Source organism: Trichosurus vulpecula, chromosome 1 (assembly GCF_011100635.1).
Source record: "Trichosurus vulpecula isolate mTriVul1 chromosome 1, mTriVul1.pri, whole genome shotgun sequence".
NCBI classification, from domain to species: domain Eukaryota; kingdom Metazoa; phylum Chordata; class Mammalia; order Diprotodontia; family Phalangeridae; genus Trichosurus; species Trichosurus vulpecula.
Window position 1 is genome coordinate 494,878,340 of NC_050573.1, and position 26,747 is coordinate 494,905,086.

At 38.8% G+C, this 26,747-nt stretch overlaps 1 protein-coding gene across 2 annotated transcripts in view; it reads right to left on the minus strand.

The window, feature by feature from the left end:
• Nucleotides 1–1,332: 1,332 nt before the first annotated feature.
• Nucleotides 1,333–26,747, minus strand: part of DAPK1 (death associated protein kinase 1) — a 244,453-nt gene continuing 219,038 nt past the window's right edge. The window contains exons 20-26 of one of the 2 annotated variants that reach the window (XM_036738594.1): nt 24,368–24,590; nt 17,258–17,446; nt 15,148–15,345; nt 12,679–12,817; nt 12,326–12,446; nt 7,867–8,055; nt 1,333–3,925 (exon numbers count right to left, since the gene is read on the minus strand). In XM_036738594.1, the coding sequence (XP_036594489.1) occupies nt 2,699–3,925; nt 7,867–8,055; nt 12,326–12,446; nt 12,679–12,817; nt 15,148–15,345; nt 17,258–17,446; nt 24,368–24,590 (2,286 nt within the window). In that variant the 3' untranslated portion in view covers nt 1,333–2,698. The remainder of the gene's footprint in view (nt 3,926–7,866; nt 8,056–12,325; nt 12,447–12,678; nt 12,818–15,147; nt 15,346–17,257; nt 17,447–24,367; nt 24,591–26,747) is intronic. The other variant, XM_036738603.1, reaches the window with a different exon arrangement.

Genomic DNA, 26,747 nt, shown 5'->3' on the forward strand with positions numbered 1-26,747 from the left:
GGGTCCTTTTTTGGGGAAGAAAATGGAACCTTGGATTCTATCAGTCCTCCAAGACTATGTGAGGCAGTGAGAGGAGTAGGGTAGCGGGAATGGGAAACACGGAGGCTGCGGGGGGGGGGAGGGCCAGACAGGTTCAAGGAGATCCCAGGTCCATCTACCTGCTGGGTCAGGGCATGCCCCAGGCACTCCATCAGCCTGCAACCTGGCCCTTCTGCTGCTGGGGGCACTACAACCTAGCCCGAAGCTGTGAAAAGACCACACATCCGGGCTGGCAGAAGAGGCACAGAGGCAAGAAGTAAGGTCAGAAGTGGGCACCCTGGAAACCAGTAGTGTAAGTCTAAGGGCCTTACTCTTACTAGGTGCCAAGGAGGTAAGTGTTGAAACCACCATGAGGAATGTCAAGATGTGGAAGGAATAACTGCATAATCATCCACAAGCAGGAGTATCTGGAAGAATTCACCATTTATAAAAGATCCCTCTTTGACTGTGACCCTACACAGGGCATAGTTTATGACAAAGGTGAACATCTTTGTCAAGCAAATCCTGATTCTATGCCTCACTTTGGCAACCTGAGGATTGTTGAACAAGGTTCTCTCTGATTGTATCGCTTAAAGATCTTCCGTGTGTGTGTGTGTGTGTGTGTGTGTCCCACATTGTATTCTACTGCAGGGTTCCTTAATCTGGTGGTGACTGTGAACTTTTACAAAAGTTTCCCTGTCATCTTCTCTTATTTTTATCCTGGATATCTTTGATGTTTATTTAGATCATTCCAGCACATGCTGATTTTACGGAGATACTGGCCAGTAGCTGTGGATGTCTTTAGTTTCTTTTTGTTAATGATTCCATCCATATTTCCTCCCCCATTCATTTCATATAAAACAATAATTTAATACTGGTGTCTGGTTTACAAGGTGCTTTTCCATACATTATGTCATTTGATTCTCACAACAATCTTATGAGGTAGTGTGACTATTTGGGGTCCTGGCTGTTGGTGAGGGAATTCAAGTCACCCAGGTAGTAAGAGGCTTGTCTCTTAGGAGATACACCTCTTCTTAAACCTGTATCACCCCTTTGAGGCATTCCATGATGTAACCAGCTCCTGTCTTTTTAGTCTGCCAAAGGAACACAGATGCAGCCCTTTCCCTTCAAAATGAGAACAAACAAGTTTTGTTCTTTCCTCTTCTTCCATCCCCATACTGATATTTGAGGGGACCCAATTAAGAATACCCCAAAATTGACATCTATACAACCCAAATCATAAAAGGAAAAGTCACATGAGGAGTAATGCTGATTAATACACAACTCAGAGAAATAATTTCTCCTGGAACAAAGTCTAACAAAAATAATGCAACAAGCAACAGTTTTATTTGTTTAAAAAAAAATCCCCAAATAAAACAAACAAAAAAAGACCCAACCAAAAAACAGTCCCAACAAAACAAAAACTCCTTAGGACAAAACAAAATTTAAAATTTACTACATTTTTAAGTTTAAGAAAAAATACCTGTATTAATATATATACATATATATACACACATTGCATATATATGTATATACACATATATATTGTGCCATCAATTAACATTACATGCTTTTCAGGACAGAACAGGACATATTTCTTCATATTAATTTAAAAGCTATGTATCACAATTTAAAATCGTTGCAGGAAAACTTCCTTTATTGTTTTTGTTGTTCACACTTCAAGTACTGGAAATAAGCAAACCAGGGCCTGAATGCTGAAAACCATCTGCTATGTACCAGTAATGATGGAAAGCTACAGAATATCACTGTGGGATCGCATACTTTACATGGGTTTTGGTCATCCTACAACTGTATGGACTTTTACCTGAGATGAGAGGGAATAATGAAGCATGACAATTTAGAGGCTCACGAGGAACTCCACATTGAGTTTTCAACAAAAGCAAAATTGGTGTCACGCAACTCTGTGCAGCAACAGGTGTGAAACATGAAACTTTCCTAGGAAAGGATTTTTTTTTCTCTCTCCCTGTTTATTGTCAAACAAAACACTTCAAAACTGGAGGGAAACCAGAGGTGAAGCACCACTTGCAATGATCAGCATGCAGTTAGGGACGTAGAGGTAGCATTTTCTTTATGACAATTCCTGGCCAGCTCTGATGATTCCAAACACATCCTCTTCTGCAAAAGGCACTCACAAAATTCCTATTTATAAATTATACAGTGGTATTATACTATACTGACCACAGACTGCTTAATATGAAACAATTTATGGTTTATAAAAAAAAGGTTAAGCCAAGGAGATGGTTTAAGGAATAAAACTGGCATAAGAAATGCACATTTTTGATACATGCACATTTTTTAAAAGTCAACATGATAGCTTTTTAAAAATTTCACTGAGAAGTTGGCTATTCCAATTTAATTAGCAATAGGAAGCAGTACATTGGTGGACTAGGTATGGAATTGAAAACACTGAAGGTAGACCAGCTTTTTTTAATGGCCAAAGTAAAAGCAACATTTTGCTCTTAAGGTCGAAAGATGATTCACATTAAACAGAAGGCATGGTGAGAGAGGGAGGCAGTGGGGAGGGCAAAGGGGAAGGAAGACATGGGATAAGATTGTATATAAGCATATAAATGAGCGCATCCAGAAGCCATTGTGATACTGTGCTCCTCTCCCTTCTGCAGTAGGAAGAGAGAATTTCTACCCATACCCATGGCTGTTCTCATCGTGACACAACTGAGCTAATGGAATTGTAGGATGTTCCACTATTACAGCTTGAGGCATAGGCTTCTTGGCCATTGGCATCTAGGTTTATTTTGAAAACAGAGGATGCCCTCAGTAAAAAATCTGCCGCATCACGACGGCCTAGTTCTCTCAGTTTGGACATCAGGATGCCAACAGTGCTCTCAGGGTAGCTGCACCATTCCTGGAGGAGAGCATGGACTGGGCTTGGAAGGAAGTCCTTATGAGTTCCATGATTATACTTTGCCACAAGTTCAGGGAGACCCAGGTTCATGGCAAGAAGGCACCAGTCCTTCCCCATAGGATCAGGTGGGTCCAACAGGCGGCTCAGTTTTCTCCGAGTTAGGAGGTTCAGGTCTGAAGCATGAATGTCCATTCCGAGACTACCCTGAGAGTAGACATCAAGACACCCAAAGCACATAATGCTACTGAAACTTTCTTTATAGCCACCCATGGTGTTAGTCAATGAGGTCTCTTTAAGGGTCTGTGCTCGGAAAAAGTCCCGTGGCTGGTAAATCATGACGGGCTCGTGATGTTCTCTCAGTTGCTGGGGGCTTAGATAATGTTTCACTGTCAATAGGCCTGGTAAAGTGGTGGTCATGACGTTTTCGATGGTACTACACACAGAATCCAGAAGCAGGCAACATTTGATCTTCTCACTTTCCAGCCCCCTGACCTGAACCTCAATGCCCTGCCCATGGTTGACCAATAGAACCAACAACTCTGCCCCACGGTGGGCGATTTTGGAGCCATTCACCCACAGTCGGATGTCTGCATCCCCTTCAGTGCTCTGTTGGTGAATCCACCTACACAGATTCACCTGTACCTTGTGAAAGATCCCACAGGGAAAAGGGGTGAGGTGCTCTACTGGGACAATTCGGACACCTCCATATATCATCACTTCATCTTCTTCATCGGTCCAGGACCGGTGCAAGTTGTCGGTCTTGATGAGGGCAGGGATATCTACCATGGTCCCACTGCTCAGGTCCCGGGCACAGATGTCCATGGCATCCAGGATCTGGATTAACTCTTCTACGTCACTGTCTGGTACTAGACGCTGAATGTCCTCCATGGTATATCGCCCCCTGTAATGGTGTAGGGCTTTGGGAGTCTCTACAGAGAGAAGCTTTCCCAAAACATTGGTGCAGAGCCATCGTGGGTCCAGGAGTATGACGTCTTGTACGGTCTCACTCTGCATTATGTTAATCTGCCAGAGGGAACAATGAGTAGTCATTTAGTGGGAAACAAATATGTACATGGTAGGGTTTTTTCTTAGTACACTGAAATCCTTATATCGGTGAGAAAAAAGAAAGTCATCTTGCCTTTTGCTATGGAACAAAACAAATTCCAGTAGCTACTGTCCTGGATCTCTAAGCAGTTATCAGTTTAGTCTTGTCTCTCACCCCCTGAATACAGATATTTGTCTCTTTATTACATTCATTAGGATTGCCCTTCAATGACTCATTTGTCTGAGTTCTTTGCTGCCTAGAGAAAAATGAACAGACCCAACAAGCTGATATTTCTCTAGAAACTTGTATATGATGTTCAAGTCCTTTTTGCCATCTCCTTCTGACATAAATTTCTACTGAGAATTTGGATTTCTATTGCTTAACATAAATGAATAATAGTTCCTTGAATATCTCTCATAAGACCTTTCAGGTACAGGCATCGACACCTAACAAATGGATTCAATCATGGGACAGATGTTGACCAAGCAGGTATACATCATTCACTTGCTTATCCATGGACATTATGATCACTTTATACATACTTTGCTGAGGTCATCTGTTTGTGATAAATCAATTGTGCATCTCTTAGGTTATAATACTATAGAGCATGGCACCAGAATCTTTGTAGTTCTTGGAAAATGACCTTTTGAAATTCAGCTTCCTTAAATATTTTCTAATGTGTCTTTTTTCTTATTTAATTGATGCTGTCATTTAAAAAATTGGGGAGGTTTTGTGAATTGCCAGTTGATAAGCTTTGAAACATGGTCAACGATCGATCTTTATTACTGGCAGTTGGAGAGTACTGCTTTATCCTGAAAATCCAAAGTATATTTTAAAATCAACCTCCTTCCTGCAATATATGTTTAAAAAGAGATAACAAAATGAACTTATTTGAGTTCTCTTGTCAAATCCTCTAGGTTTTAGGGTTCTAAATTAACCACCGTAAACTTGGAGAGCTTTTCCTAAATACTCCCCATTCCAAATCACAGAGCTCAATTTTCCCTTGGCCTAGGAACAGAGCAGAGAAATCAGCCACAGCACTGTGACTCCTTGGGTCATGATGCTGGGCTGTGCCATGAAACAGTCATCTCAATTCACAAGATGTTTGTTAAAGGGTATAAAAGCCACCATGAAATCAGTGCTATCATTGGTGGCTTTCTGTCCTTTTTCCAAGACTAGAAATCCTTTGCCTGGGAATGAGTCAGGTTAGCACAAGTGTAGTAACTGTCCTTTTAATGAAAAGACGAAAAATACACCTACCATCAGGGCTTCTTAACCTGGGCTCCATGAACTTGAAAAAAAATTTTCCCCATAACTGGATTTAAAAATCATCAGTTCCTTTGTAATCTTCTGTATTTTACTTTGTGTGTTTAAAAAACATTATTCTGAGAAGGGTCCATGGGTTTTACCAGACTCTGGAAGGAGTTTATGCAACAAATGGTTAAGAATCTCTATTCTAGAGGGAGGGTGTGCATCTCCCTGACATGCACAAAGGCAGCCTTGAATGAAGTCATTGTCACTGGACTGAAGATTTCCTCACTTCTTTTGTGATCTTAATTTGCTCAGTGCACTCATAGGATGAGACAGGAGATGTTAAGCTAGCTGAGCTATCTATCTATCTATCTATCTATCTATCTATCTATCTATCTATCATCTATATCTATCTATTGTCTGATTTAGAATATATATGTCTACATGTGTGTGTTTGCATACACACACACACACACATATATTCCGAATTAGAAAGTGGTGTAAAAAGCCAGAGGGTAGCATGTAGGAGAAACTTTGTTGTCAGTTAGTATGGTATAATGGAAAGACCACTGAACCTGGATGGAGATCCTGAATTCAGATCCCATCTCAGTCACTAGCTCTTTGACCATCACTGATCTTCTCAATTATCATTACTGGCAATCCTAAGCCAGAGTCTCCTAGTGTATAAGGGGGGGGGAATTCAAATGACAAAAAGATATAAAAGTGCTCTGCAAATCTGAAAGCATTATATAAACATCCATAACAGTTGTTTGTAGTAGTATGCCAAGAATTAATCATGTCAACTTATTCATAACTTACTCAACATATTCAACTTATCCATACGTCAACACATATTCCCAAGTATAGATAAATGGTTTTGGGGGCGGGGGGATGGAGCAACGATGCAATGAGAACTGGACAATCCAAATTGCAAATGTTACATATAACACCTAAAATAACTTGTCATTTCCAAAGCATTTCTGGTTACAAATTCTTTCTGAAGGAGTTGTAGCTGCCAGGTCAAAACTGTTGTAATGGCAAACAAAGTGGGACTTTTTGTAGTCTTTAGTTTTGGAGTGTTTCTCAACAGTAAGGTGATCAAGTGCCTTTGACTGGGTCTTGACTTTCTTTGTAGGAATGCCCACACCCTTTTGCTAGTTAGGTAATGACAGGTGTGAAGAGCTCTAACCCTGAGGAAGAGTGTATATACTCTGAGGTTAGCATTTTGTTTGGGGCTCACTCATTGGAAGAGTGTTGGTGTGGAGACTTTGGGTAGCTGTTAAGAACCCCACCTCCCCCACCCAAGCTTTGAAAACTCAGAGTCTGGTGCTTCTCTCTCTCTGGTAACTATGTATATAGCTTTGGTCAGACAGCTAGCAGCCTGTCTGTTGATTTGTATTATTTGCTCTGTTTATATTTTCTCTGTTTGTAATTTCTGCTTGTATTTGCTCTGAAGTTCAGGGTTCTGACTTTTTCCCCTCAACTAAGTGAATGATAATATGTATATTGGATTAAAGTGAGATTGTAAACCCCCCTTAAAGTTGCTTTCCTTAGAAAAACAGATCAAAGAATCTGTGCTAGTAGTCCTCCTGTGTGCTGGTGTTGTTGGTTTTACACAGCCATAGTAGCAGCAAGTAGCATTGTTGTTACACTGTTCATGTATTTCAGAACTCAGATGTATTTATTTATTTAAAAAATTCTCATCATAGTACATTGTTTCTTGTCTTACAATTTCTCTGCCACAACATACTACTGCTTTGGTCTCAAGTGTGAGCTCAGGTCATCTGGTCAAAGTGATAACATTTTGTGTAAGGTATCAGTCCTTTTAGCAGCTCACTGAAAATACATGGTTCCTGGAGAATGAGGTGAATCTAGGCCCCATCAAACATTCAAGTACTGAATCTACAAGACAGCAAAATTATGTAGAGAAAACTAATAGTGTGTGTTTGAGAACGAGAGGAAAGAGGCAAGTTCATAACTGGGCAGGGGTACAGGTCAGTAGCCACTGGAAGTTGTTCTGCACTACAGCAAAGGGCAAAATGAATTTAAAAAGAAAATCACCAATGCAAGCACTTGAATGTTCCAATGAAGAATTTGCTTAATTTTTAAAAGATCAGTTAAGATGATGCTGTGTCTGATGACATAGACTATGTATGTATATATGCATGTATGTATACATGCATATATACATACACATGTGTGTGTATGTATATATAGTTCCAGAGGAATTTTTCTTTTTATCTCTAAGTATCATTTTCATTTATTTATAAATTTATATAATTACTTATATGTATGAAATATTTCTAAACATCAATCATTTATTAAATATTACTATATACAAACATAATTTATATATTAAACACTTAATAGTAATGATAAATAGATAAGTAAACCTTTGTTATTTCTATTTTACATGTTTTATATATATATATATATATATTTTTTTTTTTTTTTCCCCCTCCCTTTCTTTCCTTCCCTCCCTTGTCTATGTTCTGCCCACCCTCACTGCTATTCATGCTCATTACTCCAAATTCAGGACCTTTTAAAAGACTGTTGACAAATGATCCCCTTCCCACACCTCCAAGTACAGACCTTTCAAGTAAAGCAAACAAACATGTCACAGAAGAGAAGAGTTAGAATTTCAATCACCATGCTGGGTACTACTCACTTCTCCTGTGCTGTGGAGCTGCTGAGCAATATGCCTTAAATCCTCTGCATTTACAAGTGGGTTCAGTTGGTCTTGCACATCAAATACAAACTGCTGAAGAGACATCAGCTGGTTGGGCCCATTCAATTTTCTCCAGGAGGGCAGAGTGGAGATGATTTTCTCACACAGGTGTGTCATTGGAGGGCAAACCTAATAAAATCCATTTGTGTAACTAATTGTTATCTACACACTGAACATATGCTTTCTTTTAAAGTTTTTAAAATTGATCTTTTGTTTTGACATGGTCTAATTTCTCCCTTCCCTCTTCCCAGAGAGCCATTCCTTATATCAGAGAATTTTTTTTAAAGAAAAAATGAGAGGAAGAGGAAAAAAATATCAGAAGAACCAATCAGTACATTGAAAAAAGCTGACATCTTGTGCAATCATCCACACTAGTAGATCTTTCACCTCTGCAAAGGAGTATGGGGAAGCGTAGAAGGTACACTTTTAGTGATGATTATTTTTATCCAATGTTACTTTGGGGGGGGGGTGGACAGGGCAAAGGACTTTTTTTTTAAAGTGAGCACTCTGCAATTTTCAATGCCAAGTCTAATCAAAATCAAATCATCTGTCTTCTTATCTTCATCAAAAATTCCTGAGACTTTTCATTTCTACCACCTAATGTAAATGAATAATAGTTTCCTGAACATCTCTCAAGATCTTACAGGCACAGGAATAGAAATGCATGCAAATGTGGACTCATTCATATGCTAAATGTTGAGTGAGCAGTATTCTTCATTCATTTGCTCATCTCCAGAAAAAAAAGATAACTTTATGGCCAACGAAACAGGAAATGTGGGTGGGTAGGTGTGGTTCTCTAAACAATAATGGTAAGTTTCTGCCAAATGAAGACCAGCACTTCTTGTAGGATGATATTTTCAGTTATATCTGTTTCAAAATACTTGGCATTCATTGTTCAATCAACCATAGAAAATGAAACCTGTAGAGTTGTATAACTAACATAAAACCACAATGAAAAAAAGCAACAGTAATGCATTATGAATGGAACAATCTTCCTGCTTCTGCCCCCTCCTCCCTCTAATCTGTCTTTTATACTGTTGCCAGAATAATTTTACTCACACAAAGATATGTTCACATCCCTCTCCTGTCCCCCAAGTAAAGTTCAAGTTCGCTTCCCTGACATTCATGATCTCCTACCATCTTGTACCACCTTCACTTAACCCTTGTTCTCACACTGCCATACTCCACATCTAGATTCAGCTGAAGTGTTCTCGAAAGAGAGAATATCAAACAAAATGAACTATGCTCCTTTTTGCCTCTGTAGGCCAAGGACACCCTCTTTGCCTCCCCTGCACTGGTTGAATTCACATTTATCCATTAAAGATGAACTAAAATACAACCTCTTACAAGAATCACTCCCCGCCCTTAGGCCTCATGTAGCATTTTGTCTTGGAACTTCCTAGTGCCCTTGATGCGGTTTTGTGTATTGTCTCTGCCTTTACTTGTCATTCCCACAATACTTCAAGAAATTAAGGACCTCTGAATTTCTAAGGTCTTTATCTCCTCCAGTGCTTAAGCAAATACTCTGCACACAGACAGAAGTGTTTATAGAATGCACATGGGGAAAGAAATTTGAATTTTCCTTTGCTAGTCTTATGTTTTAGGTCTACTAAGATATGTTCAAGATACAAACTTTAAAAAAAATTAAGCAAAAAAACCCAGAATTATTGGAGAGTTTGTCAATTCATTTGTCGGAGTTCACTGAGAGGCTAAATTACTTTTCTAATCTTTATACCCAGAAGGAGATAATATGAATAGTAGATGGAGACTAATATTTAATGGTGTCTCCTTATCCCTATGTGGACTGGGGTGCTCAGTGGATGAGCTGTGAGTTCTTATGTATGAGTTGGGTTGACTGAGTCAATCAATTGAATCAACTCAGCCCCACTTAAAATAAGGGTCAATAAGAAATGCACTAATACCTTAATGAGGTAAGAACATTTCTCTATTGAATCAAAGGCTTTAGACTAAGTGTAAAAAAAAATACCTTATCAATTTTAGGTGTCCTTGAAACTGATTAGATGATAAAGTGATTAGATGATTAAGTGATGGTACACAGGTTGGATGTTTGGATTGAACAATGAAATTTGGTCATACCCAATGGGTTAACTGTGAAATGGTGGGCCAGCAGAGATTGGAGAGTCTGGGGACTTAGTGGCAGAAGCCCCAGGCCAAATCCTTGAGGAGAAATTTCTTGACAAGGAGGGAGGGTGGGGAGTGTACTTAGGTCTTCCTTTCCCATTGCAATGACCAAAGGACAACTTTGTGAACTTCAGAGGATTTGGATTTTTTCCTAAGCATTCCAGCAATGTCTTTAGGATAGCAATGGCTGATGGGCAGTGAAATAACAACAAAGTGCCTGCCTTAGGGACCAAAGACAATGGGACTCAGTGAGAAAAAGCAGATTCACGGATCTACGAGGATCCTAGTCAAAAAAAAGCTACATCGCACCTAAGGGGGCTTGAGCAAAAAGACTTCCAGGAGCTGTGAATTATACCTTTGTCACAAACACTTTCTAAGCTTGAGCCTAATTTGTCCAGAACTCCCTCTGTCACGTGGAAGAGTGGGTCACAGACTTTTGGGAGGAATGTTTTGTATCACCTGTTTTGTTATATACCATCTTAATAAGTGATGATTAAATCTGGTTGGCTGATGGATATCAACCAATAATCAATGGGGAAAAGTGGCTTGGTGTTAAAGTAAGTTGGAGTTAAAGGAAGAGAAAAAGTTTCCCAATCCTCAGGGCTACAAGGAAGGGAGACGCAGCAGCCTTGTGACAGCATCTACAGAGTACATGCTACATGTGGAATTGTGGCAGGTAACAGAACAATCCACAGCTCACGTACAAATGACTTAATGGTTAGATGGTTTAACAAACAATTATTAATGATAACACACTTCTAGATTTAAACCACATCAAATTTTTTTTAACCTTTGGAAGCAATTTTAAAAAAATCAAACCCTAATTTGAGTATAGTTAAGTGATACAGAGGGTAGAATACTGGACTTGGAATTAAACTGGAGTGCAAATTCTGCTTCAGATACTTATTTAGCTGTGTGACCTTAGGCAAGTCATTTAACCTCACTTAGCCTCAGTTTCCAAATTTGTAAAATGATGATAATAACAGCACCTACGTTCCAGGGAGGATCAAATGAGATAATATGTGTAAAATGATTTGCAATCTTTAATATTCCTAATGAAGGTTTGTGACTACTCAAGAATCTTCAAAAGATCCTTACTGCCTTTAGGATAGAAATACAAATTCCATGTTTGACATTTAAACCCCTGTAAATCTGGCTTTAACTTACCTTTCTAGACTGATCTCACATTTCTTGCCTTCATACAATCTCTGTGCCAGCCAGAGTCATATAGCTAGGAAGTGTCTGAAGCTAGATTTGAAGTCAGGTCTTGCTGACTCCAGGCCCAGTGTTCTATCTACTGCTCCAACTAGCTGCCCAATACCTGGCATTCCTTGCCTTCAACTTCGCACATGTGGTTCTTCTAGTCTAGAAAGTACTCACTCCTCACTTCCACTTTTTATCTTTCTTTCCTACTTGGCTCCTGTGCCATTTTCTTTATGGGCCTTCTTATAATCTTCCCTTCCTGTCTCCCAATTATCATGTGTTATCTCCCCTCATGAAATTATTTTGCATTGACTTTATATGTACTTCAAACATAATAGCCAACAATAATAGCTAGCATTTATGTAGTGCTTTAAGGATTGCAAAGCAAACAAATATCTTGTTTTAGCCTAACAACAAATGTGGGAAGAAGGTGCTATCATTATGCTCATGTCTGAAATAAGGAAACTGAGGCAGATGGAGGCTAAATGACTTACCCAGGGTTCTAAAGCTAGTTAGTGACTGAGATTAGATTTGAACTCAGGTCTGACTCCAGGTCCAGGACTCTATCCAACAAACCACCTACTTGCCTCCTCTATTTAATTGTACATGTCTTTTCCCTAGTAGAATTCCAGGTCCTTGAGGTTGGCGACTTCATTATTGCCTTTGTCGGCCCAGAATCTAGCACATCTTCACCTCCCTCTTCTCTTCAGCTTCCTCTTATTGGTTGTCTCACCCCATTAGGATCAATCAGTAAACATGAAATGAGTGTCATGTGTCAGGGGACTGTCCTTTCTGCTTGTTGTCTTTGTATTTCTTAGCAGTGCCCGGCACATATAAGTGCTCAATAAAGGCTTGTTGGCTTTGCATAGAAACTTCATAAATACTTATTTAATTAACCTGTTGAACGAAAATGAAGAAGAGATAAAAAGAGGGGCTCACATTTCAGTAGTACCCTGTCTGAAGGTACTAAGATAGCATCCATCATTAATATCCCCTCAGAAATTTGGCTCTCACCTAAAGAGGCTAAGAGTCTTCACTGGGAGGTCCTACTTACGGAAACAATCTGACTTCTTATATCTTGCAAATGATTTCGTAATAGTTTCATGTCTTTTGATCCAGAAGCACCAGCATCCAAAACAAATAGCTTGTCAGAAATCTGAAGATCATTCCCAAATCTAAGAGAAAGGGGTAGTAGACAAATGGATAGAAAATCTGTTTAAAAAGGAGATGGACATAATTTTGTTCAAGATCCTGTAACTTTCAGCCTGGCTGAGCTAGGGAGACACAGCCCCCTTTTCCCCCAAAAAAGGTCGACAAAGGGTGTATTTTTTATTGTTTCTCATATAAACAGTGTTTGTTTTAGAGCAAGTACATGTTTGGTTCTGTCTTCATGACATGGCTCCTTACCTGTTCCTAATTTCTTTCAGCAATGACATATCTTTATCATAACCAAACTCGCCTCCAGCAGGTCGGGGAACATTCATGATGTCAGCATGGGTGGCCACCAGGACTACTCGAAGTGGGTTTTTCAGCCTGCCGCCAAAAGCTGGTGGAGGAGGGAAAAACCCAACACTTTAGGAAAGAGACATTTCTTCCTTTCTTTCTTTTTTCCACATTCAGCTAAACCAGAGTTCATTTCATAAATAGGTAACATTCTGCATCTTTCTCAAGTGTAGGTAGGTATGAACTAAGAAAACCTACAATTATGTCTGTGGACCTCAAAGATGGTAAACTGACCATCTTAATATTGTCTATAGGACCCTTCTCAGATTCTTGGCATTACCCTGGACATGGCAACAACATGGATGGATCTAATTCTAATAGCTACTCGTTCCCATAACTAATCCAATAACAAGGTTTTGTTTCAAGAAATGCTACTCTTTTGGATATTAGATAAAAGACCTATCTAATAAATCACCAACCAGTATCTATCTACCTTTTGGGAGGAGATGTAACCACCAATACATCTATGAAAAGATCTTTGGATACCCCATAATATTACAGAAATGACAATGATGATAGATGGTCCACAACATTCATACTTTGGTATGAATGTAACTGTACGGTACTTACACAAACAATGAACTCTCACTTAGGGGAGAGTTTAAGTAGGAAAGCCTGGAAGACACCGTGAAAAAGAATGAGAAAGAGAAAGACACAATACGGCAATAGGAATGAGATCATAATACTAAACATACATTGAAAAATGTAAACCTACTGTAGCTTTTAAACTTACAGGTTTTCTTACTATTTTCTTGCAAGAATGGGATTTAACACAGATTTTGCTGGTGAAGGATGGTTCTCCCATTAGATGAAGAACCAAAAGGGATTTGTATTCCAATTCACTGCCTCTCCTCAGTAACAACGTTTAGACAATGTGTTTTTGTTAAACTGGCCACTGCTCTCAAACTCATTTGCCTTTTAATTTTTCTATGACAGAATTAAAGAAAGAAGGATGGCTCATTTTGTAATTTTGCATTTGATAGGCTGGAGAATGTGGTAATCCTTGGGCTCTATCTTGCCTATAATTTAATTCCATTTAGACATTGAGATAAATACCAAAGAATCAATATCAACTGCTAAAAAAAACCACTTTGTAAATCTTAAAATTCTAAAAAATGAGTAGTTATATTATGATACAGAACATTCGAAACATGGAGTATTCGAGGAAACATCTTTAGAGGCAATATCCTAAATAGCCATAAGATGGAGGTGTTACTCCATAAAGTTCTCTCTTCTCCACATAGTTGTTTCTGTCTTTCTTTCAGTGTTTCTTTGTCCGTCTCTTTTTTCTCCTCTTTCCTCCCTTTCTGCATAGAGTGAAACCGATATTCATTGTTTAAATTTGTTATATTTCCAACATAGTGTTTTATGTCCTCAGTTCTAAATTTATAAAGAAGATGAAGAAAAATAAAATATCTTTTAAAATTTTATATAGCCCCCTTTTTCCCATTGGGGCAGTAGACCTTGACAGAAGATTCCTTATCCCTACTTTAAACTATCGGCTAGGAATAGGTCACACCACTCCACATTTCACTGTTTTGAAGAAGAGAAATTCTGAAATGGAACACGGCCCCCTGGTGGTAGGATATATGACTGCTCTGGCTCATAAAGTAGGGAGTCTGATATTGGCAGCAAGGGCAGCTAGGTGGTCCAGTGGGTAGATCACTGGGCTTGGAATCAGGAAGACTCTTCCTGAGTTCAGACAGTTATGAGCTGTGTGACCCTGGGCAAGCCTCAGTTTCCTCATCTGTAAAATGAGCTGGAAAAGGAAATGGCAAACCAGGCTAGGATCTTTGCCAAGAAAACCCCAAATTAGGTCACAGAGAGTCCAACACGACTGAACAATAACAAATTGGTGGCAGGGATTACTTTTAGTATCGCTGCCTGGCTTCCAATAGTTCTAATGGATTTTCTCCTTTGAGAAATATTGGAGTTTACGTCAAAGCAGGCTTTTTGATTCCAACAAACCAGAAACAATAGCTCCAAGCTAAAAAAGTTAGCCAATTAATATGATCCAAGTGACAGAGAGAGATAGCCAGTTATTAATTTAATATTTGAGAGAAGAACTGAGAAGTGGTTAAAAAAGAATAATTAATAAATCCTACAAGTCTATTTCTTTTTAACCAATTAAGAGAACAGAAACGTTTTATCAGATATTCACCAGATTAGAAAGGCTGAACATAGAAAGAGGTACAGAAATATACAACCTGTCAGCTCAAACTACTGGCAGGACTCAAGCAATGCTACTTATATGCTAAATGCCTTCAGGAATCATGAGTGGTAGGAGACACACATGGGAAAAAATTCAAAGAAGAAACCACAACATTCTGATCAAAGAAACATTCACATGCACCCATATTACCTATGTCTTACCTATGGGTTCTTCAACAGGGACAAGTGACTTTAAGAAACTAAGCCAGAAAATCACTTGATTTAGCTGGATCTCATAAGGTTCTTCCAGGCTGAAAAGCACTATGTGAATTGAAGTGGGATCATTTGCTGCAAAATAATCATAGCAGCAGAAATACACAGGATTCCCAGAGAATTCCCACACACTGAAATCACCAACACCTGCAGAGAGAGAAATAAGAACTACTGTGTGTCTTCAAATAGCAAAAGGTTAAATTTTGTTCAGCTTCTCCCAAAGTGATCTAGGAGACTAGAATTTAAGGCAACATTTATTTTGTATGTAACTAGTATATGAAATAATAGAAATTAGTATTAATGCCAGACCACTGATGTAGATGTATTTACACTTGCATGTATATGTACACCTACATGTAATTTACATGGAAATTACATGCCTAACAAAGCCATTTTAAATTCCCATTAGGGCTTATTTGGATACTCCATTGTGGCATAGAAGAGAACTCATGTGAGAGGTTCTGATAATGAAGCACAATCTCTGGCTGTTTCTTTCAAGCAGGAAACATTTTAAATATGAGCCTGATGGTGGACAGCATGGGTACTGGCCAAGCATAGGTGTAATTAACTTTGCAGCAACTCAACCCCAGAGGGTTGGTTATAATTAAGTTTTTGGCCATATTAATTCCTGAAACAGTCATTAAACGTGTAGAAGGGTTACGATCTGTGTTGGTTGCAGGTACCCACGCTAATGAAATCATGGGCCATTTTAGGCACTGAAGAAATACATTTAATAGGAGGCCAGAGAGCTGGATTTGGGAGTTGGGAAGATCTAATCCTGTGTCGGTTACTACCTGTGTGACTGAGCAAATTAGCCTTCCTTTCCTCATTTGTAAGATAAGGTTCTCTTTTCCAGGGCTGTTGTTAGGCTCAAATGAGCAAATGGATATAAAGTACTTTGCATACCTTATAATGCTGCATAAATGTTAGCTGCTATTATCGTGTCACGTGTACATATAATAACCTAAATTTACATAATGCTTTAAGGTTAGTAAAGTACTTTCCTCACAACCCTGTGAAGTGGCACAAATAATATTATGATTCCCATGTTATTGGATAAAGAAACTGAACCGCAAGGAGTTTAAATGACCTTCCTTTGATTTTATGGGGCATCTAGTGAATAGTGAAGTGAATAGAGTGCCAGGCCTGACTTCAAATCTGGCCTCAGACACTTACTAGCTGTGTGACCCTGGGCAAGTCACTTAACCTTGTTTGCCTCAGATTCCTCATCTGTCAAATGATCTGGAGAAGGAAATGGCAAACCACTCCATCATTTTTGCCAAAAAACACAAAACAAAACAAAACCCAAAATGTGGTCACAGAGAGTTGGACATGACAGAAAAATGACTTAACAACAACAAATGATTTTATAGATACTGAAGTGGTGAACCCATAATTTAAACTCAGGATTCGTATGAAGAATACTTTATCTGCTACAATATGTGATGTACTCCTCTAGGCACCTCTTGCTTTGGTCCTGACAGAGCATGGGTAGGTTAAGAATTGCTTTTATTGAATTTCAGGACATAAATTCACTTTTGAAAGTTAAATGATTTGTTCAATACTAGTCAGTGGTATCAGGCTGCTAAGGAAATGCAGCATGGTAGACAGAGGGCTGAGCCAAATATGGGAAGACCTGGGTTTGGGTCCTCTCTCAGGAATCAGCTGTGGGACCCAGGGCAAGTCACTTAATTTCTGAGCCTCAGATTCCTCATCTGAGGATAAAATTAGGACCCACTTCACTGGGTTGTTGTGAGGATTGAAGATAGAGTGCTTGTGAACCTTGTTCTCAAGGATGATCATTCAACTGGCGATTTTTGCTGATGTGGATACTCCCTTCACTGGGTCCTTTACAGGGCTTTCCCCCTCCCTAGATTTAGTCCAATGTCTCAATTGTATTCTTTCACCTATCGCTAACAAGTATGGGAACATTTGGGAATATCTCCCTCTAGCAGATTAAAATTTAGAGAGAAATCCTCTTTTAAAAGAAAAGTCAAGGGATTCAGTACCTTTTAGGAAAGAATAGCCCGACTTTGTGGGAACCACAAATGATACATACCATTCAAACAGGCATTCTGGATGTCGATTGCTTTGGTCGACTGGTCATCGGCTGAGCAGTGGGGATGGTGGGAAGGAGATACAAACACTTCAAGCATCCCTTTGGTGAGACCCGGCTCAAACATCATGCTACGACTCCTCACGCTTACATTTTCACAGCCAGGGTACAGGTTGTTGATACTCACTGATACTAGAGCGCACAAGAAAAAAAGGAGGTTAGTCACTTATTACACAAGAGAAGGCACACCTCAACCACGAGGGCATTTTGTTGAACTGTACCAGATCTTTTAAAGAATATGCTGTAAACATTAATACCTATGGTCTATGGAAAGAAAAAAAAGATACCAATTCCCACATCTGTAAAATTGATGTCAGAGTAGATGTTCTCCAAGGTCCCTCCTGGCTTGGAATCCTGTTATCTTAGAGAAAGATTCTTCTATTCTTCCCCTGGGCAACACTGTAGCTGACTGACTTTCCTAAATGGATGTTGAAATAATGCTGTCTTAAGAGGAACTCCCAAAGGGAAGTAATAAGGAGAAAACAGCTAAATGCCAAGGGCAGTTTTGAGTACTAGAAAAGGAAGAAAGGGGATAGGGCATAGAGTTTAGAATATTATATCAGGATGCAACATTAGAGGTTATTTCAGCCCCATCATTTAACAGGTGAGGAAACCGAGGCGTATTAGGGAGTGCCTTGTTCAAGGCCTCAAAGCTAATTAGTAGCAGGGCTAAGATCAGGACCTCTGGGTCCCCTTGTATCTGCATAAGATGATTCCTTTCCAGTGCGAGGTGGTGGGCCAAAGTCAAGGCTGCAGGGAGAAGGGGACTAGGGCATTTTGTATGTTTCCCATATACTTAATCCTGGAGTACTCACATTAGTGACTCCAGTAAAAAAAAAAAATTGTTGAGCTTTATTTGTTGAAAGAATATCCAATTTTAGTGGAGTCACTGATATAAGTACTCCAGGATTAAGTTAGAACCTATAAAGTTCTCTTTCTCATCATCAGAGTAAATGGGACAGATGGCAATGGTGATGATGAGAAGAAGGGAAAAGGGGAGTTTCAGGAGCCCTTTCCTTCCTATGATACTTTGGGAAAGTCTAATTGGGACTTAGCTTCTTCTTCTTTGAAAAAAAAGATATTACATGCTTAGGATAGTGGTTTAAAGATAAAAGTGAGATTATATGTATACGTGTATAATTATACGGATATATACACACAAATAAACATATATGTATAAATCACATACAACAGGTTTGTCACATATGTATTTGTGTGTTTAGACACACATGTATGTTTTAGGCCTTTGCTTGATTTTATAAATCTCTCTCTTATTCCCATATCAGATGTGTCTGAGCAAAGTTTGGATGACTCGTTGTTGGGTACTCTGTAGATGGGATTCTTGCTCAGTTACAGTTGGTACTAGATGGCTTCTGTGGTCTCTTCCAACTCTGGGATTCTGTGATCCTGTGATATGTTGTGATTCTTCTTTCTTCACTTTTCACCACATCATAGGAATCTTTTCCTGTTTTGCTGTATTGTGTGTATCTGTAGATCTAGATATGCAATCCCCTGGTAGCTTAGGTCCAAATCTGGAATGAATATTTATAGTTGGAATCCACCTGACAGCTAACAAAAGGAAACTTACTTAGTAATTGCAAGGGAAGGGATAGTCATCCAGGATAAAGCACTAATAAGGCTGAACACGGCTTCCTACTTTTGATCATGCTGCTGATCTTGGGTCTTGAAAACCTTAGGGAGGGACTTCAGCCCCTCAACTCTTGGCTATTTTATACCCAAGAGGCAAGAAAACCCTATCAAAGGCCTGAAATTACTTCCATAGTAGATCTAATTTCAGGTGTAGTTTTAATAACTTTTAAGGAAAACCTAGCCTAACTTCATGAGAGGAGCTTAGTAATATTACTTGTATGACATCTGTCAATAGCATATGCTGAAATTGCATTATATAGCACTGCTATAGCACAAGTTTATTAACTATTTCCCAATCGCTGCATACAGAGGCTGATGCTCAGTGAAATTAGATTTACATTATTTTAGAAATAGGTTTATTCCTGCTGACTCCCTCCTTGCCATGCAACCTAAGGGGATGCTCCTAGAAGCCTGGGTCTCCCTTTCTTCCTAAGCATGTGTTTCAAAGCAGTGCTATGACCCTTCTGTGCTACTGGAACTGTAAAGGACATTTCTTTACTCTTCTAGTCATTGGTCAGTATATTCTTGCCAAAGTTACACAGTTGGAAATGTGGAATGAAATCTTTAGTACAATTGCAGACTACTTGGAAGTATACTAGAAAATTCAGTAAACTGTACAAACCTCTTGACTTGGGGATATCATTACTAGGCATATACACCAAGGAGATCATACACAGAAGGTCCTCTCCATAATAAAAAAAATTTATAATAATACTGTTGTAGCAAGGGAGTGAAATAAAAATGGATTTCCATTAAAACAAATTGTGGTATATAAATGTACTGAAATATTATTACACCATAATAATCAACTAACATAAAGATTTCAGATGATCTTGGGAAGATTTACATGAAGTAATACAGAGTGAAGGAACCAAAACCAGACAGCAATTTACAAGGTGACCACAAAACATAAAGGAAAACATCATTGAAATGATACAGTTTAGGGGTGCAGGGACCCCAAAATACTGAGGTTCAGGGTGGAGTTGTCTGGAAAGAATTCACAAACTCAGTCTTTCAGTCAAGTGGCAAAAAGTTTATTATAATGCTAATAAAGTGGGCAGAAGTCCTTAGGGAACTTGCAACTTAATGGGGGTGATACTAACACTTATATAGGAAAAGTTCAGTGAGTGGTGTGCCAAGTATAGGGTAACTGTGGGAATCAGTACGTGATAGTTCTGTTGGTACAAGATGGTCCTGTTCATACAAGGGAAATTCTACAGAGGTCAGGCTGTTCTTGTAACAGGGAGAGATAGTTTACCTCATTGGGACCCACTCATGAGGTATTGCCAGAGATAGGATCTTTGGGCTGGAGAGACATGATCCTAGAGCGGGGGCCCAAGCACCCCATCAGAAAGACTTCAAAACCCTGACTGATGCAGTGACTAGTCATGACTTTAGAGGGTTGATGTGGAAGCATCCCTCTCACTTCACAGAGAACAGGTAAAGGATAGGTATGGAATGAGGCATACATTTTCAGATATGGTCAATGTGTTGAACTGTTTTTGTGTAACTGTCCTTTTTTTTTATTAAAGAGGATTTTATTTAGGAGTCATTGGTAAGTGACATCAATTTGTTAAAAGCATCAACATTTAAAATAGAAATGTGGCAATAGTTAATAAGGAAATTTAGTTAATGCTTTGGCTTCTCATTACAACGTGTGAGGTATGTGTAAAAGGTATTGTTATGCCCCTTTTACAAATAAGGAACCTGAGGCAGATAGATAAGAGAATGAGTAGCTGGGTGTGACCACATACTTGGGTTGGCCACACTGGTGAGGCATTAATGGTTAAATCACATGTACCTTTCTTGCTAACTCCCTCAGGCAACTGTCTAATTACAAAGCCAGATTAAAAACAAGCCTTCATTAGGTTGCAGCTCCTAAAATGTACTTTGGATTGTTTTCCTCTTGATATGACAAAACTTTCACACCACTCTACCTTGTCATATTGCCCTTAGGTTGGGGGAGGGGTGGTGAGGGAAGAGTCCAACCACTTAGTCAGCATGATGCCCATCTTTAAGGCACTATTTTCTTATTGGTTTAGGTCCTCTACCAGGGAACCAACAAGAGTTTCTTAGATTACTGATTTGTTTTTCTTCTTTTTGCTTTAAAACTAGGATTTCTATTTTCATTTTGCTTTCTTGCACTCTCCCCTCCTTTCCCCCCACTAGGAGCAGTGGACAATTCTAGCACTTTCTTCATAGGCTAAACCAACCCAACATTGACATTTCTTTTCTGGTGATAGCATTAAGAACAGATTTTCCTGAACTACATGAGAGGAAAGGGAATATGTTTTATTAAAGTTTCCATGCTTGCTCATCTTTATGGTGAAAAACCAATGTATACTTTATCAATCAATCAGCAAGTCAGTCCACCAACAAGCATTTATAAGTGCTTAATATGTGCCAGGCACTATGGTAACTAAACACTGGCGATACAAAGAAAGGCAAAAACACTCTCTCTGTCCTAAAGGAGCTCCCATTCCTAATGGAAAAGACAACCAGGTTCATAGGATATGTACAGAAGTAAAGTATTAGAGGGAAGGCACTAATGCTGGTGGTGGTGGGGAAGGAAGAAAGGAACAGATAGACCACGAAAGGCTTCTAGCAGAAAATGGGATTTGAGTTGAGTCTCAGAGAAAGTCAGGGAAGCCAAGAGATAGAGGTGAAGAGGCAGAGCATCCCAGACACAGGGAACAGTTAACACAAAGGTATAGGCTGGGAAGATGGACTATTGTGTTCAAGAAACAGTAAGGAGGCTGATGTAGCTGGAGCAGAGAGTACATGGAGGACAGTAAAGTATAAGAATGGAAAAGTAGGAAGTGGTCAAGTCATGAAAAGCCTCAAGTGTCACGCAGAGGACTGGAGATTGAATAGCATGAGGTGGGGGTGATATTGTCAGATCTGTGCTTTAGAAAAATTATTTTGTCAGATGAATGGAGGATGAACTGGAGTGGGGAAAGACTTGAGGCAGGCTATTGTAATAGTCCAGATGGAAGATAATGAGGACCTAAACTGAGGTGGTGGCAGTGTGAGAGGAGAGAAGAGGGCACATACTAAAGATGCTGGGAGGGTGGAAACAACAAAATGTGACAAAATGTTGGATAAGGGGGGTGCGAGTGAGAAGTTGTGGATGACACAGGTTGTGAGCCTGGTTTACTAGTAGGATGGTGATGCCTTCAACAATAATAGGAAATTATTAGGATTAGGGATAAAAATGAGTTCTGTTTGGACATGGTGATTTTGAGATTCCTTTAGGACAACCCACTAGAGAAATCCAAAAGATTAATTGTGATACAGTGCTGGAGTTCAGAAGAGAGACTAGGGCTGGATATATAGATTTTGGAATCATATTCATAAAGATGATAATTTAATTCCAGGTGAGGAAATTGAGGGGATTGGACAGCAAGTGGTAAACCATGGGGATTGAGTGAACCACAATGACTCTATCTTGTGAATTGATTCTAGAGCTAGATCAGTTCCCTTTCTATTCCATTATGGATCTAGTCCAAATTCTGTCCTGTGAGAAAAGTATCCAGTTGTGGGAATTGAGAAAAAACTTTACTGCATTGCTTGAACCTAGCCCTGCGTGGCTGGGAGCTGGTCCACCTCTACCTGCTTTTCAGAGACCCTTAACTAAGGACCTAGGTTATGCTAACCAGAAACTCAGATCCAAAGACTGATGCAAGGGGTTTTCTCATAATTGATACATCTCAATACATCTCAAGCAACCCATATATTTTATCTGAAAACTGGCCCCATACGGATCCTCCAGTTATTGTTACCAGACACTTGGGGGCAGGGGACAGGATACCTCTTTTTGTGAATTCAGGGAATTGTTCCTGTTTACTCTCTCCCATCCCAATTTGGAAAGTCATCTTTCAACCGATTAGAAATCAGATTACCCAACGTTTCCTCTTAATTAATTGGTCTAATTTGATTGTTTTTAATGTATAAAACTTCTCTGTTTTCAGGGTTCAGGTTTAAGCTCCCTCTCCTCTCCTCCATACATAAACACATGTGTATTCATATGTGTGTATCTCTCTATATATGTAGATTGAGAGGAACTGAGCTCCAGAAAGATGAAGTAACTTATCCAAGGTCGCACAGCTAGTACACGTTGGAGCTGGGATTTATACCGAGGGGCTTTGACTCCAAATCTAACCTTTTTTTATTTCACAGCATTAAAACTATATGTGTGTGTATATATATATCCAAACATATATATATATACACACACATATATAAAAATAAAATACATATTAATGTATTTTACTTTTGCCTTATTTTGAAATAATTTAATAGTGCTTTCGTTTTTTGCTCTCCTGATTCCTGAGTTGTGAATCCCCTTGTCTAAATTCCCAAACAGCTAGATATACTGATAGTGGACCTCGATGCAATGAGAAGGGTCTCCAGGCCTAAGCTTCTACTCTCATGAAATATAGACCTACCAATAACAGCCAACTTATCAGGCAGAGGGGTATTTCATCCTTGGTAGATACAGACAAGGGGAACTTGTAATCCCTTCATTAAAGGCTGTTAAGCAATAAGGGACAAGTATTCCAATGTGAGTCCAGCCAGTCCTGTTTTAGCTAATTACTATCTTCAGGCACTCATAACCTAGATGAGTGAGAGGAAAATCAGATAACACTAACAGAAGTTGGCTTCCTAAGTTATAGAAGCCCAGACTGGGGTATCGCATCGGCTACTTGCTTGACACGGGAGCTCGGTGTGATGGTGGAAATCTGAAGACTAATCACATGGCCACGAAGAACACTGAAAGCAGTTCTGTTCCAGCATCTTTCTGCTCTTGTGATAAGACCTAGCCAGCTGTACAACTGTCCACTTTTAGATATGTAAGTCTGGGACAGAGATTATCTTTTCATTTCTCAGGCATGCTGGGAGAATTGTCTGCTCAGGCAACTCTTTCTGTTTTTTTTGTTTGTTTGTTTTGTCTTGTTTTTGCTAATATTAGGCTATTTTCTGCTGTTATTCTTCACTTCGAACAGCTAGGTAGCACAGGGGATAGACAGAGTGTCAGGCCTGCAGTCAGGAAGATGTGAGTTCAAATCTGGCCTCAGACACTTAGTAGCAAGTCATTTAACCCTGTCTGCCTCAGTTTCCTTATTTGTAAAATGAGCTGGAAAGAAAGTGGCAAACCATTCTAGTATATTTGTCAAGACAATCCCAAATGGTATCACAAATTGGATGTGACTGAAGAAAATTCAACTTCTACTCAAGTTGTTTCTCTGCCCTATACATAAATATTCTTTTGTAGACTCTAGTCTTTTCTGTAAGGGTGCTAATTAACACATAGGCAAATGAACTATGAACTAGTATGATCTTCAGATCATGATACCATAATGTCAAACAACACACACACACACACACCAGGAATTATCGTACCTGTTGGCTTGGAAGACAAGGGAGAAGGTGGAAACCTGGTGGAATTTGTGGAGGAAAGTCTGGGTCTTCGACGTCTGAAAAAACTCCTGATGAGTCCACACTTGAGAGACTCCACAAGAGTGGTTTTTCCAGATCCTGAATGGCCAAACATCTTCAGCTTTATTCTTGGTTGTAAATTTTGGGTAGGACGGAGTTGTTGGATGAAAAGTCCTCTGTGTGCATCCTAAATATAAAAAAAACCAAACCTGTTTTTCTATCACTTTGTGGAAAAAAGAAAGCATTGAATCTATTTAAATAGAATCTGCATCTGACTATCTTCTAGGCCTTTGTAACCTATTCTCTAAGGTACCTTCTACTATGGTCCATTTGTATTTTGATGATTTATGAATTAGGCTGACCCCAAAATTGATTTAAAAAAAGTATTCTTTGAAGATGATCTGATGAGCCTTGTGTGATTAGTTAGAAATTACTTCTATTCAGTATACAACTATATGAAAACAGCTTAACATAAACATAAAAATTCATAAGGGAATAAGGGTCTACAATCCATTACTTGTGGAAGCTCTGAAAAAGCTATAAACATTGAAAAGTTAAACAAGGATCAGTAACAGCATTTAATCGTTTCTCCCCCCTCTTCCTTGTAGACAAGGACTGAAAAAAAGTATATAGCCTTGAGAAATCCGAGTGTATGGATATGTCTAAGTCTAAATCTAGCTTCCCATTATCACCTCAAAAACAGTAAGAAATGAACCAACTAAAGAAAAAGAATAATAAGAAAGACAGAAGGAAAAGGAAAGAATTCATCACAAGAAAAAATCTCGTAAGAACAATAAAGGAGATAGAAAAAAAAATAAACCAAAAAGAGGCCCCAATACAATAAATATTGCCGAGTAAAAGCAATATGAAATTCACAATAGAGCATGGTAATACATACAACAACACAAAAAGAATGTCAGAAATGATAATAGAACAATGCTAAGAACCCGTAGCGTTCAGAGTGGTTTAGACGTTCAATAAAAGAACTAAAGGAAGAAATAAGGATGGGAATTAGTCCCGACGGATTTTTTAAAAATAATTCAAAAAGACAAACAAAAATTGACTTCTTAGAACAAACATTATACAATCTCTCTAAAATATTAGGTACTCAAACGATATTGGCAGATTCCAAACTCAAAAAAGAGAAGAGCTGAAACAAGGAATATCAGAATAAGAATGTTTGAAGAAAACCTGATACTATTGTAAGTCAAGGCAAATGAACTTGAAGACAGAATGCAGCAAGATGATTCACAAATTAATAGTCTCTCCTTCATTTTATAGATAAAGAAATTGAGACTCAGAGAGGGGAAGCCAATTAGCCCAAGGTCAAACACCTAAAATCTTAAATATCTAATTCCCACTCAGGAACCAATAAGCATTGGAGAAAAATCTCTGACAAAGTTCATCCTTATCCGTGTCTTCTGAGTTTAAGACTATCATGATCTTAAGCCAGATTTCAGTAAGAACAGCAGAATGAAAGCTTTAAAACTTTTCTATTTAAAGATACACTCATATATATTTAAAATAGGGCAGCTAGGTTGATAAAGCACCATGCCTGGAGTGAGGAAGACTCCTCTTCCTGAGTTCAAATCCAGCCTCAGACACTTACTAGCTATGTGACCTTGGGCAAGTCATTTAACCTGTTTGCCTCAGTTTCCTCAACTGTCAAATAAGCAGGAGAAGGAAATGTCAAATCACTCCAGTATCCTGTCAAGAAAACTCCAAAAGGCATCTCAAAGAGTCAGACATGACTGAAAAATGACTAAGCAACATAAAATATACAAATATGTTTCTTTTGTATGGGTCGGTGCTTTTTTAAATTAATCTTTTGGAAAGAAGGGTGAACACCTTGCTTTGGCCCTAAATCTTATCATTTTTTGCCAATTACATTTCTTTCACTAAGAAAAATATCAACTTGATTTGATGCTTTCTTCTGCCCTTCCCATTATACTTCATTTTGGGCACATCTTGCTCCAATAACAACAATAATATGTTTATATAGTGTTTTATGGTCACAAAATGTTTTACAGAGTTGTTTGATGATATAACAACCCTTAAAGTTCTTACCCTAAAGTTTTCACGAGGTTCAAATGATGATGTATATAAAATGCTTTGCAAACGTTAAAATACATATAAACGTCCGTTGTTGTTATTTCCATTTTAAAGATGGGGAAATCAAGGCTCAGAGTTTTCCAAAGGTAATAAAGCTACTAAGTGTCACACTTCAGGTCAAAGTTAGAGTCCTAAGATCATAGGATCAGTCAGTCAGTAAACATTTAAGTGCCTACTAATGTGACAGGCACTGTGCTAAGCTCTGGGGATACAAAGACAGGCAAAAGATAAT